Source organism: Falco biarmicus, chromosome 10, assembly GCF_023638135.1.
Source record: "Falco biarmicus isolate bFalBia1 chromosome 10, bFalBia1.pri, whole genome shotgun sequence".
NCBI classification, from domain to species: Eukaryota; Metazoa; Chordata; class Aves; order Falconiformes; family Falconidae; genus Falco; species Falco biarmicus.
In genome coordinates this window covers 14,305,639-14,323,557 of record NC_079297.1, presented here as the reverse complement: position 1 = coordinate 14,323,557, position 17,919 = coordinate 14,305,639, and the positions used below count along the sequence as shown (strand labels likewise).

The 17,919-nt window shown below is 45.9% G+C and overlaps 1 protein-coding gene across 1 annotated transcript in view; it reads right to left on the bottom strand.

Moving 5' to 3' along the window:
- Window positions 1-17,919, bottom strand: part of COL20A1 (collagen type XX alpha 1 chain) — a 52,853-nt gene that overhangs the window by 21,639 nt on the left and 13,295 nt on the right. Inside the window, 13 exon segments of the mRNA XM_056355043.1 lie at window positions 2,003-2,059; window positions 2,358-2,487; window positions 3,119-3,193; window positions 3,195-3,262; window positions 9,507-9,639; window positions 10,738-10,880; window positions 11,405-11,534; window positions 12,140-12,279; window positions 12,758-12,881; window positions 14,214-14,359; window positions 14,861-14,990; window positions 15,652-15,824; window positions 17,175-17,339. Of these exon segments, the coding sequence (XP_056211018.1) occupies window positions 2,003-2,059; window positions 2,358-2,487; window positions 3,119-3,193; window positions 3,195-3,262; window positions 9,507-9,639; window positions 10,738-10,880; window positions 11,405-11,534; window positions 12,140-12,279; window positions 12,758-12,881; window positions 14,214-14,359; window positions 14,861-14,990; window positions 15,652-15,824; window positions 17,175-17,339 (1,614 nt within the window).

Genomic DNA, 17,919 nt, shown 5'->3' with positions numbered 1-17,919 from the left:
AAAATGAGAAACGTCCCTGAAAATCAAGGACACTTGACAAGATGGGCTATTTCATAAATGGTTTTCTAGGTCATCAGTATAATAGAATCTAGCAGATCATTATACGAAGGCTTTGTTACAGCCTTGCTAGTGCTATCCTTGCATCAGTGCCGTTTTGTATCTCATCAGAAAAGAAGGGTTTCCAATTTTCCATACTAACTTCTGTAAAATGTGTACAAAATTTAAAGGGGGTGACCTACCCTCCCCAAAGCACCTGAGATTCCTAAGTCCTTAGGAGTTTCAATGTCATTCTTCATGATCAAGACAAAGAAAGGGCACCCGGACCTATGACTTTGATGGACACAGGACTGCTGAAGCCAGGAGTTAAACTACGAAGACCTACAAGTTGCCACGACCTCCATCATTCCATTATTCAACCTGATGCATAGCTTTATACATACATACCATAATTCCGGTAGAACTGGATATAAAACTATTGAAGGGATCTATGGAAATCAGTGAAGAAATCAGTTACGGAAGCTTCAGTCTCAAACCCATCTCTTTGAGCTTGACCAGCCTCTGGCTGTGGAGCAGTGTCCTGCACCCAAGATGAGCTGACTCATGTCCCCAAGCTGTACACTGCTCTTTCCCTTCCCCTTCCAGAAACCAAACAGCTTTCCAAAGGTGAGGCATTGCTCAGAATTGAATCATGATGTAGAAAATAAAAATAAATCCCCCCACAGTCATATAAGCAAACTATAAACCTTCCCCTTTACCAGATACCTGACTCTCACTGCAGTCAGGGAGCTCCTTCTGACCCTTGCCTAGACCCCAGGGTCCCTCTTGCCAACATCCTTGGCAATTCTCACCTCCGTCCCAGGCTGGAGGCACTGGGATTGCTCACAGCTCTTTGATCTGGCAATGCTCAGCTTAGATGAAGCATATCAGAATCAGGGTAAGAATCCCTGACACTGGCAGTTTGCAGTTCTGCTTTGAAGATTTTTTCCTAGACTTTCCAGCCTAGGACTCTTGCTGCCTTGTGCCTTGTTGTTCTTTTTTTTTTTTTCCTCTGTGTGTGTGTGTGTGTGTGTGTGTTTATCTCCCCAAATCCCAGCAAAATACAGCTATTCACTGTACAATAAATGTTCACTCCTGCAACATCAAACCATTTCTCTCAATAATTTAGGTACATGTCAATGCTGGAGTCTTCTACTGCACATTCAACAGGTCTCCCAACATTATTACGTATCGTCTCCACTTCTTCTTCAAAAAAAGTTACTTTATAGAACATACAGAATTCAATATTTCTTCTATTATCTTTTCAGCTATCATAGCCAAACAGCTATATTGAATTCTGCAAGGTGACTCATCAGCCTTACGGGAGGATCATTTTCTGCTTGAAAGTTCGCGGGACTTCTCCACTGTGGTCTGAACACCTGTAGATTTCCTCAAGAGCACACTTGAAAACTTAGTCTGATATGTTCTGTGTTGTGTATAAACTAAAAATTTCTCATCTAATCTGTTTCATTTTTCCTTCTTGGCTTCCCTCAATATATTTTAAAACTGGAGGTTTGTTTAGAATAATTTAAAATAGGAAAAGCTAACACTGCCACAATATCTGTATTCTAATGTTTACTTCTTAATAATTTTTTATAACCCTATTAATTCAACATTTCTCACTAATCCATTTCATAGTATGCTTTATATCAGTTATAAGAACATACGCTCATTAAATTTAATAAGGGACTTTACAGAGAACTTTAATTTAAAACATGTAATCATTCCCTTTGCTCCATTTTGGTTCAAGTTGTGCAGAAATCCTCTAAAAATACTACCACTCTGTTTACTAAGTGAGTCTGGACTTAAGAAGTTATGTAGTTTCTGGCTGTCCTTGGACAGTCCCCAGAGGCATCTGTCAAGGAATGACATACCCACCCCTGCCGGCTCTGCAGAGCCCACACTGTGCAATTTGTTAGTGAAAAGAAGAAAAATAAAAAGCAAGACTTTATAGGAAGTAATTTACCCTCTGTTTTAGATGGAACGAATCCTCGTATTGAAGGTAATTTAGACAACACAGGAGCTGAAAAAGAAAGCAATGCATGTGTGAGCTCTGTTCTTCAGGACCGTGACACCTTCCTTGAGACCCAGATGGTCACCAGCCCTTCCCAGTCATCCTGGAATTGCCAACAATGCACAGGAGTGGAGAAATTGGGAAAGGATTCTCCCTTTTCAAGGCTAGTAGCCTACCACACTGAGCAAAACCCTGGCTTTGCCCACAGCCCAGTGCAAGCGAGGACATTGCTGTCTGATAGACATTGTCTCAAGACTGATAGATGGAAGATTATGAAGAACATGCACACTCTGACTGATACACTTACTCGTCCGTCCCGTTGTGGATGTGGTCTCACTCTCTCCTGTGTAGTGGATGGCAGAAACAATCACCTTGTAGGCTCGATCAGGCAGCAGCGACTGCAGGGTCACGCTGCTGCTTTTGCCAGAAGCCATGATCTATAGCAGGGTGGAAAAAGAGCCCGGCATTTGGGCAGGCTTCCCGTTATAGCTCTTACTCACAGCCCAGAGTTACGTGGAGGGGTTCTAGTGGCACGTGCTGGGACAGCAGGGCTCAGGGCAGCATCCCTCCCTGGTTCAGGCAGCAGCAAGAGCAAGCCGAGGAAGCCTGGCTGTGCATTGCCAGCAGAGCAGCCGTGTTCAGGGGAAGAGCATTTTCTTATGTAAAGACCCCAATATTCCCCACGCAAATGCAGAAGTGCATTATAACACTCTGTGTTTGAGTATAAAATCTAAGGTTTAAAAGGTTAATATTTAACCTCCATAAGTCAGAGGGGCAGTGGGTTTATCCTCTATCCCTCTGCCTCCAAGAATTCCCCGTGGCAGTTCAAGGAGGGCAGAAAGCTGCATTAGCAGCTTTGATGGACACAAATATCTTAATCACAAAGAAGCCTGGAGGTCCTCTTCACAAAGTAACTCATCAGCAAGTCAGGGAAGAGATTTGCTTTTGTAGTCCTGTGAACCAGTATCCTTATGGTAACTGCTACTGGAGTGCGTGGAGTGGGCATAAAATTGTCCCCATGTCCTTCTGGTCCAGTACCTGTCACCTACAAAGGAGCCCGAGACTTACTGTTTGCTGAGCACCAGCATCCGAAACAGGGCTGTAAGTGATTTTGTAGTGCTGTATGCGGCCGTCGGGGGGGGGTCCAGTGGACCTGGAGGCTGGTGGGGGTCTCAGAGTCGATGAAGAGGTTGGTGGGTGGGCTCCGGGAATCTGCAACGGGGATTAAAGGTGAACAGCATAAAAGACAGGCAGTAATGCTTGTCGATGGGCCACGTGCTTTCCAGCCCATCTCTGAACGCTTCAGTGCTCGGCTGTGCTGTGCTAAGAGCAGAGGCAGTCATCTTGGGCACCAGGCAAGAGGGAAAACAGATTCTGGAGGGATGAGGATTCCCCAAGTACAACACAGTACAACTCAAGCATTCAGCAATTTGAATCCTTGGACATGGAAAAAAAATTTGGAAGGGGAGAAGAGTCCTGGAAGCACAAAGGAAAGAGATATACATGACCGACAAACACCAAAGCATGCCCTTCACACAGACCCAAACTGCAATTGAATTTTATCAAGGAACTGGAAAAACAGCTTTATTGCCAATTAAACCTGGATCACACATCAAAGTTAATCCATCATAATTGCTAATATTTTCCAGCTTTTTCTTTCTATTGTAAAATTATTCTTAAAACCCCCAGAGCAGCCAGCCCACGACAGTTTTGTCTAGCAGTTCTCACACCACCACCCACAGCCTCAGGGAGGGGATCACATACGCTACCTGAGCTACACTCCCTGTGCTGGTCCTGCACGGTGATGTATGGATGTATCCCAGGCAGGTGATGGTCTGAGCCATGGGCAGTCAGGAGAGGGTTTGCCAGAGACCAAAGCTGAGCAATTTTTAATTATACAAATGCGTTTCTTTCCCTGGGGTCCCACTGTGTAGCAAACACAACTTGGTGACAGAGGCTGGAGTGATTTCTTTGAGCAGGGGCTGGGAGTTAGTATGAGAAAGGCAAAAGTGGGCCAAATCCATCCGCTGTTTGAGCAAGGGGCTCAGGACCATGGGCTCATCCATTCCCGGAGCTTGTTTCCAAGCAGTGTCTTGCTCTGCATAAATGCATGTGTCTGGCCTTGAACCCATGCTGCTGTGAATGCACAGAAGTCTTGGACAGAGAAAAGGAAGCATTTATTCAGAAGAAACTAAAAATTATGGGCGAGCCCTGAAGATAGTCAAGGGCACACTCCAGGCTAGGAGATTTCTGTTCTGCAGTTTTACCTGTAAAGCTCTTCTGCCCACCCAGCAAAGTCTAGGGTGACCTTAGAGCACAGGCTCCATGAAGATCATTTGCATCTTCATTGATCCTCCTTCTCTTTTCTGTATAAAATAAGCTTACTTTTCCTGAGGCTGAACCAAGATTGCTAGCAGCTGAATCAGGCTGGAGGCTCTTCCTGTGCATCATCACAAGGTAAAGTGGAAAAGAAAATAAGTGTGGGAGGTAAAGTCACTTCAACAGCACTATTATTAGTGCTGTGCTATACATCTGCATCTTTGCTGGCTGCCCTAGCTATTTCCTTGAGCAGAGGCAAGTGGAGACACTGCTTAAGTGAACTTTAAAGGGAAAGTTAGGGAAAGTCTTCTGAGTTGGTTTTATTCTGGAAAGCCCGCAGGCTTGGCAGAATTTGATGGCGTGGATCTGACAGCCAGGGGAAAGGTCACCTCTTGAAGCTGCCCAGGAGGATGGAAGCATCTCTGACACAGAGGACACCATCTGTGTCTTCAATTACCTCTTGAACCTCTGCTTCTCCATAGGAGGAATCCCAGCCTGCTCGTTCTTGGGTCTAACCAGCATCACAGGCACATTTTCAAATAAGAGTAAAACCCTAGAGTTCACCCCATCAAAATACTCATCTGCAATGATTATATAGGTAATTTTTTTCCCCCTCGCTGCCATGGGTTGAAGCTTCTCCCTCACATTTCGATCCCTTTTATTTGCAATGTATGCTCTGCTAGGAAGAGCTCATTGATGAAGAGCTTGAAGGCAGTTACCAGCCCCAGACTGGAGATGCTGCTGGCACAGCTTAGCTAGAGGAACGGCACCTTCTGCTCCACTTCAGTGCAAAGTCAGCCAGGGTGGCTCAGCCCAGCTGAGATGAGACACGTTTGCGTTCTCTGGCCTGGTAACAAAAACTTCCAAGAGACACTTTCTGAGCAGATAGAAAAGATGGGGAGGGGTAACATTGCCAAATTTGTGAAGATGATCTTCCCAAGTCTATATTTACTATTTTTTATCTCATCATGCCTAAGCTGAGGGACTTCTTCCATGGCCCCACCTCTGTGGTTCTTATTCTGATGGACCAACAGACTGTGTGGGCTGTCCTACTGCAGTCTGGTCCATTTGTGCCTCTGCCTGGAAAAGCCCCTGTCAGCAGAAGATTGAGATTCAGAAACACAGTTGGGATATGGTGGCTGAACATGTCACCATTCCCACACTGAACCTGGGACACAACACGACCTCACTTTAAATTCCTGGGTAAGATTTGAGTTAAACTGGGCAAGGATGGTAAGCAATACCTAAGCATTTATGGTGACAGCATATCTTAGCTGACAGCTTGAATAAGTTGTTAAACCGCTGAAATTCTTTTACATATAAAATCCACCTTGAAGTGCTGCCCTTGCATCCAGGTTCCCAAGTCATGTCACAGCCCTTTTACTGTGGGGAGAGTCCCTGTGTCACCATGGGCGGCTAACAGGTCCTGCAATGCTCATTCACATCACTGCTGCCTCAGAGCCTCAGTCCTGAAACACTGTGGCAGAGAGACACCCCCAATATCCTTGTCCTTCAGAACAAAGAGGTGACTGCTTTGTAAGATAACAAAGCTCCTTTTCCTCAGCCTGGGTGAAAGAACTTCCCCTCAGTACAAAAGAGATCAGCAGGATAAAAAGCCACCCCTTCCAGCATCTTCCAAGGCCACCCCCTTCCAGCATCTTCCAAGGCCACCCCTTCCAGCATCTTCCAAGGCCACTCCTTCCAGTATCTTCCAAGGCCACCCCTTCAGCATCTTCTAAGGCCACCCCTTCAGCATCTTCCAAGGCCACCCCTCCCAGCATTTTCCAAGATCTGCTCAGCAACACCTCTGTGACCCAGAAGCTTCCTCTTCCAAAAAGCATCTTCTGCACTCCCACTGGCTTGCGTGAAAGGCTTGTACCATTTGAAGTACCACTAAGGTTATTTATTAATATGACAAATGATCGCTGCGTAGAGCCTTTGGTAAAGGATAAGGGCTTTGTTACACTTGACAATTTATAGTAATGTACTGAAATGAGAGCTCTTAACCCAAATGAGACTTTAGTCTAATTATAACAGAGAGACAAGAAGAAACATCAGAACCATGGATAAGCACATGGTAACAATTTCGTTATCCGTGGGAAAGACATCAGTGTGCTTTTGTTTCTGCTCTGCCTCTTGGTGAGTCTGCAGAGAAAGGTTTGCTTAACTGGGTTACTGAAAAATAAACCTAAACTTTTTTTTTTTTTTTTCACCCTAGTCAAGACTAAGAATTGAAAACATTCCAGTTGCTCCACACATTTTGCAACAGCTAAAGCACTCCCTTTTGCACAAGATTTTGCTTGGATTTTGGACTCATGTAAAACTAAGGCAGTGGCAGGGAAGGACTGGACTCGTGGAAGGAGAGAGGCAGCTGCCAGCCCTCCCTCACTAGCACAGCAGCAGGGAGGGGTGCCCTTCTCCTAGAAGGACGCCCAGAGCACCTGGCACTAGTGGTGGGAATGAAATTAAGTTGTCTATCTTGATTGTGTTGCCACAATCTCACTCCACATAAATAGTTAAATAATCAAATATTTAAAAAAAAAAGACTGAGGACTTGAGTTTTTCCAGCTGCACATCTTAACCTCAAAATTAATTTTTACTTCCTCTTCCTCTCTCTGAATACGTAAGTACACCATTACTTATACACCAAGTGCTGAGCTAGATAAGCAGATAAGATGGGACCTGGACCATAACCACTGTCTCCAACTTCTGTTCCTTTTCCAGCTAAAGCTGTTCAGCTCTTTTGAGTTCATAAAGTCTTCGGGGATAAATCTCATCCATAACTTTGAAAGAAAATTTTCTTCCTACCAGGAAGAGGAGAAACCTCATCCCAAGCCCAAATGACACATCACAGTGACAAATGGTTTTGGGTTTTATAAGAGGATGATGTTTCCGATGACCTGTTGTCTGTGAGGGCCTGGTGTCTGCAGGGTCAATGGGTGTTTCAGGTGGGGCGAGAAGGATCAGTGGTCCTGAATAAAATGAACCCGTTGTTCTCGCCTTGCCCCAGGGAGGAGCATGGTTCCATTTCACAAAAACAGCGTGCAAAGACCATTGCTCTGACCTGGCATTTTTTTCCCTTAACCTTCAAAGAAGAAAGTATTCCAAGGAGGACGAAGGACAGGGACAGAAGCTTGTGTTACCAGTGCTTCCTGCTGACTTTCACTTCAGCCGCTGCCCTTAAACTTCAGTGATTCTTGCAAATTCTACTGAGATGTTTTTAAGAAAACTTACATGTCTTGACCTATTCCTATGTAAGGGGATGTTGCCAGGAAAGAAAAAGGGAAAACCAGTGATGAAAAGAAAAGCCGTTCTCAACCTCCTCTAACACATACTTTTGTTTTTGTTCAGCACAGCCTTATTGCTGCTATTCTCCAGGTTGCAACCCGGAGTCTACCGACCTGAGGAGAACCAGGTAGCTTTCATTGGTGTTTCAGCCCCCAGAATTTCATTTTATAATGAAAATTAGAGTGAAGCAGGCTCAAAAAATCAAACCAAGGGTCTGAAGATTGCCAGATAATATAAGAGATTGTTCTGCTCTAGCTGGAGGAGTTACCATTCACCAGCTCTGACACATAGATTGACCTTGTTGGACACCCTAACAATGCATCATTACACAGTACAAGATGGTAGCTTTTGCTTGAAACAATAAAGGCTTGAAGTATAACCACATCTCAGAATTTCTCAGAGTCCTGCCTAGTGCCACATCTTCCCATACATCCATTGTACAAGCCTTATTCCATTTCCTGGAGTCTACAAGTTTCCTCTGAACTGTCTGGTATCAGCACCGCCTCCTGGAAACCACCACCTATCCTTTCTCCTGCGCCACGTCTCACTTTAAACATTAAAAAGAGAGAATCACCATCAAAGACATCGATTGCACATGCAAATATTGGCCCTGAGGAGTGTGTGGCACTGTCCTGACTGCTCATGCAAACCCACCAGCAGCACCCAGGCACTGAGGCTCCGGTTTGGCTGCCCAGCTGCACACTCGACTTCTTTGAGTGCTTTGCTTTCTTCATGCAGTAAGGAAAAGTCTGACATCCCTCAGGCATCCTTGTTCCTTTGACAAGGACAGCAGCTGACAAGCAGAAGTCAAATTGCCTTCCATGTCCCAGCGGGGTGCCAACACCAGCAAGGACCGGCTTGTCCAAATATGCCTAAGAAGGTCGTTCACGGGGGGTGAGGAGCTCCTCTGACATTTTGTAATTCATGGCCTAAAACAGCCATTGATTTTCTGAAGCCTCTAAACAGCTCTAATTGTCCTTTTATCATTATATACCTGTAGGATGCCCCCCCCCCCTGCTTTTTTTTTTTGGTCAGTATGAGGCTTCTGGTACTTGCCAAAAGTAGCTCTCTATAAACAAATGCTATTATTAGTCATTATTAATAAAACCTGAGCTTCTTATTCCAACATCACCATTTACTCTGAGCTTCATCAGCTCAACACCAGCCTAAACGAGATTATTCTGTGAAGCAGGCTGAGAGATAGAGGAGGACTCCGCTGTTGAATGAATTGTGTTCCACTCACTGCCAACAAAGCCATTATACAGGGAATACTAATTAAGAGGACCTCTGGGAGTGCCACATTTTAACCTTATACCCTGCCTATAGAAAGCAAGATTTAAATAATGCTTCCAAGGCAGAGGCTGCCTGCAGGATTTTCTCTCATTTTTGTAAGTGTCCCTCAGATGAAGCACAGCTCAGCAATGATGTAGCTGAAGTAATCCTCACCCTCATTAAAAACAATATTTCACTAACAAGAAACATTTGTTAGGCTGCACAGTGTCACGTTCAGCTGAACACCCAACAGAAAGCCAATTCATTTGCATCAATCCATTGCACAGAAGCAGGGGAGGAGAAATTAATGTATTCTGCATGAAGCATGTTGCAAGGGTATCAGATACCTATAAGATGCACCAGCCTGCTTGTGTTTGCCCAAGCTGTTTTTCTCTGGACAAATTCAGAACACTTTAAGAAGGTGGCTAAATATCTCTAACTCCTGTCAGACATTCAGATTTGGGATTTCAGAGCTGGAGATAACCAGATCTGAGCTGCTGGTCTGTGATGGCGTCTGAGGCATCCTGTGCCTTGTTTATTATCCCTAGGCTGTAGACAGTGAGCACTGATCACTTACTGGTCCGGTGTTGAACAGAAACCGTGTCACTTCGAGCACCATCTTTGTAATAGGCCCAGATGGATATTTTATAGTCAGTGTTCTTCTGCAAGCCTGGCAGGACAGCAGTTGCCACATTTCCAGCGATGGAGAGCTGCAGAAGGGAAGAAATGAGTCAGTCGAGTTCCCAGGCATCCCTAAGCTATCTCATGCCATCCAAGCATCTGGCTCACAGATCGCCTGTAGGCACAAATGAGTTAGCACTGGGCTTTGGGGACAAAATCTACTGTTGTGGGTTGCACACATCTAAGCAAAGGCAAAATTCCAGCCCTGGTTAATGCAGACTAGATGCCCGTGCATTACAACCCAGTTATATTCAGCAGCTACTTCAGTCCCCCAGTGCAGTGCCCTGACACAGGGCAGCCCACCTGCCTGGGGCATGAAATCCCTTTGCCCAGTTTCCAGCTTTTAGGTGTGCTGAGGTTGGAAGCCCCAGTGCACCCCTATTCCAGCCCAGGTGTGAAGTACTGCAGGACAGACTCGTTTATTTAAACCACTGTATAAACAGCTGTTTGCATTTGTACTGAAAATAGGGGCTTGCAAAGGCAGAGGTCCACCCCTGCCCCTCCAGCACCAGCTCTGCCTCTGGTCATTCTCCTCCCTGTGTTCATCATTGACCTCATTGATGAGCAGTATCCCAAAAGTAGTCAGTGCTCACCGGCACGGAGGAAAGCAGAAGTTGTTTCACCTGTCTTGGAGGTTCAATGCCTCTGGCTATAAATACTTGAGTGTTATCTTTGTCTTTTTTCACAACAACTTGACATTGTGGGCTGGTGATTCTCTGCAACCCCAGATCTTTTTCTACCGAATTGCTTCTTAGCTATTTGTTCTACATCCTGTATACCTGTAGTTAATTATTCCTGCCTAAGCTTAATACTTTCTGCTTGTCCCTATTGAATTTCATCCTTGAGATTTTCCAGAACACTTCTGCAATCTTCCTAGAGCCTGTAGGACTCTGGCTTGCTGTCCCTCCTGCTTCCAGCACTCAAGGTGACTGCTCCACTGAACAGAGCCAGACCCAGGACAGACCTTGTCTTATTCTACAGGCTCCTTCAGCTGGGTGCCGAACTGCTTAATTGCTCGAGGGCATTAACCTGAATAGCTTTACACCGACCTATGCCACTGAGTTCAGAGCCATCATGTAGGCACGAGGCCAGGCCAGCCTCCCCCAGAGCCGCGTGTGGGTCCGTACCTCCTGAGGCTTCTCTCCACTGACTGTGCTCCATCTGATCTGATAGACAACCACATCGGAGGCAGCAACAGCTTCCCACTGCAGGCGAAGGCTGTTCCCAGAGAGCTCGGTAACTTTCAGTGCACGCGGCGGGGGGACCTTTACTGAGGGAGGCAGAAGGAGAAGGAGCTGAAGCGAGGGCATTGACAGCGCCTTGTCAGAACCAAGGTGGGGAGCAGATGGTCAGGGAGCAAAACATCGACCAGGCAGATGTCTGAGACCAGCCAGTCTTTCACTTCTTCAGACCCATATGCCAACAGCCATCAGGACAGAGACAGGTAAATTATTTTTAAAACCCTAATTAAGAAAGATTATCTCATTTGGGGAGAGGACATGTATCACACGGGTATTGTAAAGGGGAGAAGGCTAGGAGGGCTCTCAAGGACACAGAGGTTGGTGATACATCATGCTTTTTCTTCATTTGCTTCCTTTCTTTATTCCTTCCACCTCATTTTCAACAGAACACAGTTGAACGTACTCCACACACACAAAACAATAGTCATTCAGGTTTTATGCAAGGGCTTGGGTTGTGAGCTGTTGGGACCAGTCCTCAAAACATCCCAGTTCAGACACACATCAATTTTGTCACCTTGTACTGGGACCAAAAGCATTTTCATTCCCTACTTACAGGTGGTAACGTTGCCGGTAATTGGAAAGGAGTCCCCTTCATCATACGTAGATCTGACACTGATGAAGTATTGGGTGAGGGAAGACAAAGGTCTCAGGACAGTGGATGTTGCAGTGCCAGGAACCTCCACCTGCAGTGGAGGAGTTGTGTGAGTGTTGTCAGAAGGGCTGAGAGAGTTGGGGTTGTTCAGCCTGGAGAAGAGAAGGCTCCAGGGAGACCTTACTGCAGCCTTTCGATACTTACATGGGGTTTCTAGGAAAGATGGGGACACACTTTTTACAAGGGCCTGTAGCTATAGGACAAGGGGTATGTTTTTAAACTAAAAGAGGCTTGATTCAGACTAGTTATAAGGAAGAAATTTTTTACAATAAGGGTGGTGAGACACTGGCACAGGGTGCCCAGAGAGGTGGTCAATGTCCCATTCCTGGAAACATCAGGTCAGGTGGGACGGGTCTCTGAGCAACCTGATCTAGTTGAAGATGTCCCTGCTCATTGCAGGGGAGCTGGACTAGATGACCTTTAAAGGTCCCTTCCAACCCAAACTATGCTATGGTTTGAAGAGAAGCATGGGTACAGCTGCAGAGGGTTTAGCACATTGGGTAGCAACTGCATCAAAAGCAGAGCTAAAACAATACCAGCGGATAAGGTCTCCCTAAACCGTGCAGCTGAAGGAAAACAAGGCAGTGCCTGACCTTCCAAGTTTCTTTTCCTTCCACCAATCCCTTGAGGACTCACCTCCCCAGTGTTGCTGCCCCTGCTAGAAACGTAGGTGAGGTGGTGAGCTTTCACGGCTGAAGACGCAGCTTCCCAGCTGACTCGAACAGATGCATGGCTGAGCTCGGAGAAGCTCAGGTATCTGGGAGGACTCAAGGCCACTGCAACAACAGTTTAGTGACAGCACTCCAAGCTTTCACAGGCTGCACAATGGCAATGCCACCATTTGCCTCCTGCTGCTCTTAGATGACCCCCACCTTGAACCCAGAGACTCATTCACCATGCTGGGAAGATACTCTCTTTGTACCACTACCATACTTGCCTCTAGGAGGTCATCAAAGCCTACCTGGGCTTTGGGTGAAGAAATAGCCAAGTAATTCCCCTTTTTATCCCCTGACAACAAAGGTCTGAGGGAACAACTCTTTCAGAAGTCCTTTTTTACCAGGGGAAAATCACTCCTTTTTCACAGCTCACCACATAATTAGAGATCCCCTCAGGGACAAATATTCGCTTAAGATCAGGCAGGGAAGAGACAGGGTGTTTACAAGCTACACGCACAATATGGGAAGCACCTCACTGAACAAGTCTCTCCTGCCTTAAGTGTTTAGTAACAACTCAGTAAGCAGCAGCAGCACTTACGGGTGGTTTCCTGGATGCTGGCTGGATCACTCGCATCTTCCCCGTACATCGCGTACACTGCGACAGAGTAGTCTGTGCTGGGTGACAGCCCATCCAGCAGGACCTCAGGCTGGACCACCTTCACCTGTCAACAGAGAGATAGTTTGGGGTAGCCTTCAGCTCCAGGGTACCTGCCAGTGCACTCAACGGGACAAGACTGTACAGAGACACAGGCCAAGGACCCTTTGGTTACGCTAAGGGGACTTGTCTCCTTTGGGATGTCACCACTTGGGTAGGTGCTCTGCAGCGGTCAGTGCTCTTCCTTTCTTCTCAGGGGACAGCCAGGTACTCATCACCTTCTGCTACCCTGGTCTGCAGAGGTGTAAGTCTCTTATACAGAAACGCTGCTGCTGTTCTGGGTTGGATCAGGGGGCACGCGAGGTGTGACCCCACTTTGCTCGGACACATGGAAAGCTCCCGCAGAAGAGCTGCCTGCCCATCGCAGCCGGCTTGCTGCCACCTGCCCCTAATGCAGCACAGCCACAGCTCTCCTCCTTCAGTCTGCTCGCTGCAGAAACACCCAGAGACTTTCAGGAGTCTGCACGCAATGGACCACAGTTGTATAAAAGCCTGGGAACATTTTAATGCCGGTTTTGTGGATATCCTGTAGCCCTGGAGCATTGCACTCTTACAGTGGGTAGGTCAGGTAACTGCCGAAATGTTTTAATATGCTAAAATACAACTTTGTATGTTGGTCTCTCTTCAAATGTTCTGAATCTTAAAAAAACCCACACAATTATGCACTGAAAGCAGAGTATAAACATGAATTGCCCTGTTTTAAGAATGATCCTGCAATTGCTGCTGTTGCTGTGCATTCAGGGGGGGAATCTGAGACACAGAGGCAATACATGTTCCCACCCACCCCCCCGCCTCTGCCTTTTTTTTCTTTTTAATTAATTTCCTCAGCCTACAAGTACTCCAGATAACTCATTAAAATGCACACATGAAAAAAAGGTTCTTCGGTGTTTTTAAGGATTTTCCATTCATCAAACATTGTTTCATTCTTATGCGGTGTCGTCAGTTTGTTTTTCGAGGTCAACAAAAACAGCCCTAACAAAGGTTCCATTAACAGTTTAAGATGAACACAGTGAAGACATTTATGTACAGCCTCAAGGATACAGCAATTACACCTGGGGCTGCAAAGATATGAGTTCAGTGCCTGGATTTCCAGGGCCCCATGAAGCAATGAGTTTTCTCCCTACTCCTTAATTGCCCACGTGAAACCTTCACGGTTATAAATCGCTTTGAGATATGGTATAAAAAAAATAATTTTCCATGAAAGATGTCACTGGCAATAATGTTGACACTTTTTTTTTTTTTTCAAACACACGATACCAATTCACAAAGGTTAGAGCTAGAACTAAACTCAGCCCACACAGAGAAAAAATTATATTATCATTATTCCCATGAACTTTACCTCTGTTGTATAGTCCTCTGCTCCATTGGGTGCTGCGGAGCAGAGCACCAGGTACTGCGTGGCTCCCTGGGCTGCCTTCCAGCTCAGCCTGATACTGTTGTGGCTCAGCTCAGAGACGCGCAGGGACCGAGGGGAAGACAAAGGCACTGAAAGGAAAAACAAGGCAGAAAGATCTCTTCAGCATATGATGTCTGCAACAGCTCAAACCCCAGAGAACACCTGGCTTTGCATCAGCTACTGCAAGCTGGTGGGCATCTAGCCCACATCTAACACTGTGGAGCCACCACTTCACAGAGAATAGGTTTAACTCCTTTGGAGCCCAAGGATAAAAAAACAGCAAAGAGCTGTAAGATATTTCTAGCATGGTGTGTTAATGGCATGTCAGTGGTCTACTTTGCAGAATTACATAGGTGGAAAGGGACCCTGAAGGTCTCTGTTCAACCTGCAGCTCAAAGAGCAGGTTGCTCAGGGTCTTGTCTGGTCAAGTTCTGAACATCTTCACAGATGGAGATAGCTGTAAACAGACTGAACTTGAGGAAGGGTGAAAAATACAATGTCAGGCTCCAGTCTGAGATGGTTGCAAAGAACAAAATTAGTTTACCTATTATAACCATGCATCGGCATAATTCTCTCTACTCACGACTTACATGTGGAGGTGACGCCTCTCAGCCCATCCCCAACAGCTGTGTCATAAATAGGAAACACCGAGACCAGATACTCCGTGTGCGAGGTCAAATTGGAGAGCTGCAGAGAGGAGACTGCTCCATCTAAAACCACCTGAAAGCACAAAAAGGGCTGTCAAGGCAGAGAGATGCTAGCCAGCCTTCAGCAATGGAATGGCTGAACTGCCCTTCCCTAGCAACCATGGCTTCTTTGTGGCAGATCTGTGCCCAGAAACACGAAGTCCAGTTGTCCTCTGCATTTTGTGCAAGCTAGCATCTCCCCAAAATAGAGAGGTAAGAGGCAATAAGCATTTCTGTTCTCCTCTAAGGCTGGGGTCTGTGCAAATACCAAGCACAAGACCCTAATCATGCTCTCACTGAAATCAGTGGAAATCCATCAAGAATCTGGATTTGCTTTTCTAAGTCATATCCATCCCAGATGAGCATCCTTGGACAGCTCTGTGTACCTGAGCATCCTTTTTGAGTCAAAACAGATGCTTTAGGGAGGGAATAGCACTGCAAAAGCAAAAAACTGATGCAGCATGGCTTCCAGTGTTTCTGGCAAGCTGATGTTTATCCCATTTCTTCTTCTGTCTTTTCATCCTATCAGCTGATCACATTTACACTTGTGCATTTAATTTCATCCCTGGCTTTAGCTGATATCCCACAAGAACTGTACCTCTACCTCATCTTTTTCTCTCCTCAAGCCTACTTAAATTCCCAGCCACCACCTGGAAGATGCTGCAGCCCCAGACGACCAGGGAAAGGTCTCTCACCTCTTTGGGGACACCACCCTTCGATGGATAATACACAATGCGGTATTTCTTTGGTGGTCTCACAGGAGGACTCCAGGTCAAGTGCATGCTCTTAGAGGTCACAGCTGATATTTTAAGGTCAGTTGGGCTCAGCTGGGGACCTGTGTTCGCAGGGATATCTGTCACAGCGCTGCCTAGGAATTAAAAACACAGTTACTTTCCTACATTCAAACTTCTCACACCAAATGTACTTTCCAGCTCATAAATATGAGTGACATTTTTCAAATGAAGTTACAATCTCCTTCCCTATAGAGTACAGAAACTGTCCAAACTACTCTGAAACAAATATTTTAGAACTGGGCATACAGAGAACATAAATACTCCATAGAGAACAGGCTGTATATTTTGCAGGGTGCTGGGAATATTTTTTCAACACAAATCTGCATTTTTGCATGTATCCAAAAGATGACCTAGCTTCACTCAGTCACAAAAATCTGTCAAAATGAACAAGCAGAAGTTATTTTGGTTTCTTTTCTGAGCAGCTCATCTTTCTTCAGCCTAATCTGCACCTTTGAAAAATGTCTAATTATATCGAACAAGTACAAATTAATAAGGAGTAATCAATTTATTTATATGAATTGTTCTCCACAGCATTAAAATAAAAGTATGCTTGAAAGTTGGATTTTCCCATTCTCCTTAGGCCAATCTTTGAGCAGAGAGAGACGGAAATATGTTGGAAATATGTGCACGATATTTCTCCTGAGGATCTAAGCTAACATCTGGAGTGGTTCTTTACTCTTTTGTTCATCATACAAGCTGCACTCCAGCAAAGGAAAGAAATAGGCTGTTTGGTTTTAACTTGAAAGTGTCTTGGAGATCCATCATTTAAAGTAAAGTGTGGAGAAAAATAATGTGCTTAGGCATTTTATCATCTCCTCTTCCTACCTCCAATGTTTCTTCTGTACACTCTCCCTAATGCATTCTCAAATTAGCTCTTTTTCTGCGTCCTTTTGGTCGGAAGAAACTCAGAAAAGACAGTTACAATGCATTTATCATATATATCTATATGATAATGGAAGAGGGGAAAGACATCCCCTCTTCCTTGCTATGGTAGTTATTGTCATTAGGTGATGATGTCCATTAAGAGTTATCCAGACCCCTGGTAGGAAGGGCTGCTGCCTGTATTGGCTCACAGGCTGGAAGCAAGTAACTAAACCAAGAGCATCAGAATGCAAACATCTACAGGTAACATCTCTCTGTGACTTGTTAGAGACAGCAGGGAGTCTGCAGCGGAGTGAGAGCAGAACTGCATCCAGAGGGTCTTGTAGAAGACAATGATGACAGGAGAAACCGGCCAACTTGTTGACAGGGCAAGGACCATTGTCAGGCAGAAAGAGGGCTGAGCAAGTAGGTCAGCACTGGAGGAGGAAAGTGAGGTGGTGGAGCGCATAGAAGGAAAGGTATGAGAAAGGGTCAGTCCTGATGGCAAGGAAAGTGCATGGCTAGCAGAAGGAAGCTCAGCCCTCCCTGAGGTTTCACTTCACCTGTGTTTTCCTTGTTGCTCTTCTCTTTGATCCTGGTGCACAGGACCTGGGTGAGCCTGCCAACCAGAGAGCTCAGCAGTGGGAAATCCAGCACGTTATACACAGTGAGCTCCAGCGGCTCCGAGGCCACCTGCTTCAGCTCTGCCTCATCCGCGTTCTTCACCCCTGCAACCACAGCAGAGAATGAGAGTGAGAAACATCCCAGGGAGAGCAGCTCCTGCCTCCTGCCTCTGTGGTGTTGGTTTATGGGCAGGATGGGTCCATCGTCATCCTGCTCTCCAGGCAGAGCCTCCCAGTCGTTCCAGTAGGGGGCTGGTGTCTGAGAATGACCTTGGACTTTCCTGCAGCCACAGCCTTAGTCCAGCCTGGGAAGGGCTTTCAACTTCGTGGGCTAAGAATGTCTTTAGTGGCCTGGAGACAGTCCAGTGAGTCCTCGTTCTGTTTCTCTGCCTCCTCATGCTCGCAGGCTTTGCTACCAGGAAGGCAAATAATTTTCACCCTAAGAGGCAGTTGCATAAATTGGGGAAGGAAGGAATGAATAAACAACAATTTTGCATTTATGAGGTGCCAGCACTCCCCACAGAGAGTCTATTATTCATCAGAACATCACATTGCATTTCAGGAGAGTCAGGGATGAGCAAGAAGCAGACCGTTTATTTAGCAGAACTTCACCATCACAGAGCATCCTCCATCCCCTCGTTAACCCTCTGCAGAGCAAGCTCTACAGCACACAACCTATTTTGCT